Source organism: Mastomys coucha, unplaced genomic scaffold, assembly GCF_008632895.1.
Source record: "Mastomys coucha isolate ucsf_1 unplaced genomic scaffold, UCSF_Mcou_1 pScaffold3, whole genome shotgun sequence".
NCBI lineage: Eukaryota > Metazoa > Chordata > Mammalia > Rodentia > Muridae > Mastomys > Mastomys coucha.
Genome location: NW_022196909.1, coordinates 44,481,521 through 44,482,399, shown reverse-complemented (window position 1 = coordinate 44,482,399; position 879 = coordinate 44,481,521). Strand labels below are relative to the sequence as shown.

The 879-nt window shown below is 53.7% G+C and overlaps 1 protein-coding gene across 1 annotated transcript in view; it reads left to right on the top strand.

Annotated features, from left to right (window-relative positions):
- The window catches only part of Glp1r (glucagon like peptide 1 receptor), a 38,914-nt gene that overhangs the window by 7,277 nt on the left and 30,758 nt on the right, over positions 1-879 (top strand). The window contains exon 3 of the mRNA XM_031347231.1: positions 260-367. Coding sequence (XP_031203091.1) covers positions 260-367 — 108 coding nt within the window. The remainder of the gene's footprint in view (positions 1-259; positions 368-879) is intronic.

The following is an 879-nucleotide window of genomic DNA, read 5'->3' as shown; positions in this document are numbered from 1 at the left end:
TTCTACATAATGCATGTTATAACAAAGTTCTGTGGACCAGGGCATGCCTCCATTCCACAGAGGAGGACATTGCTAAGGAAATCACTTAAGGCCCCTGATGAGTAACGGGATCCTTCCTTGGTCTCTGCCCTGTGGGGGGAGAGTGCTCAGTGTCCAGTGAGCACTTAGCAGGGGTTGGAGCAGTGCAGCTTCCAGTGTTTGGGGAGATTATGAGGATGAATGACCTCCTGGGACTCAGATGCCTCTACTGTTTCCACAGGCCTCTTCTGCAACCGGACCTTTGATGACTATGCCTGCTGGCCGGATGGGCCCCCCGGCTCCTTCGTGAATGTCAGCTGCCCCTGGTACCTGCCCTGGGCCAGCAGCGGTGAGTGATCCTCTGCCCGATCCCAGGATGCTAGGGCAGGATGGGGCATGGCCTCCCTTCCTTTGGGACCCAGTTCCCCGACCCGAGAACATCCTCAGGCCTCCTGGAGGGTAGGGCACCTGCTATTGGTGTTGCTTGGATAGTCAGCAATGACAGGAGTCAGAACTGCTTGAGAAGTCCTGAGTCTGATGTTTGTGCAGGAAGGGGTGGGATGTGACTTAAGACAGCAAGGAGACCTGGTGGTTAGCAAAGGAGCCAAGAGGGAGAAACCGATCATGGGGCTGGGGGAGGGGGGGCCAGGAAGGTACCTATGGGGTATCATTTTCTCACCCGTGTGCGTTTCTGGGGTGTGTGTGTGTGTGTGTGTGTGTGTGTGTGTGTGTGGTTATATGTGCAAATGTGTATATGTGTCTGGTGTGTGTGTGTGTGTGGTTATATGTGCAAATGTGTATATGTGTCTGGTGTGTGTGTATGTGTGTGTGTGTGTGAGTGTGTGTGTGTGGTTATATGTG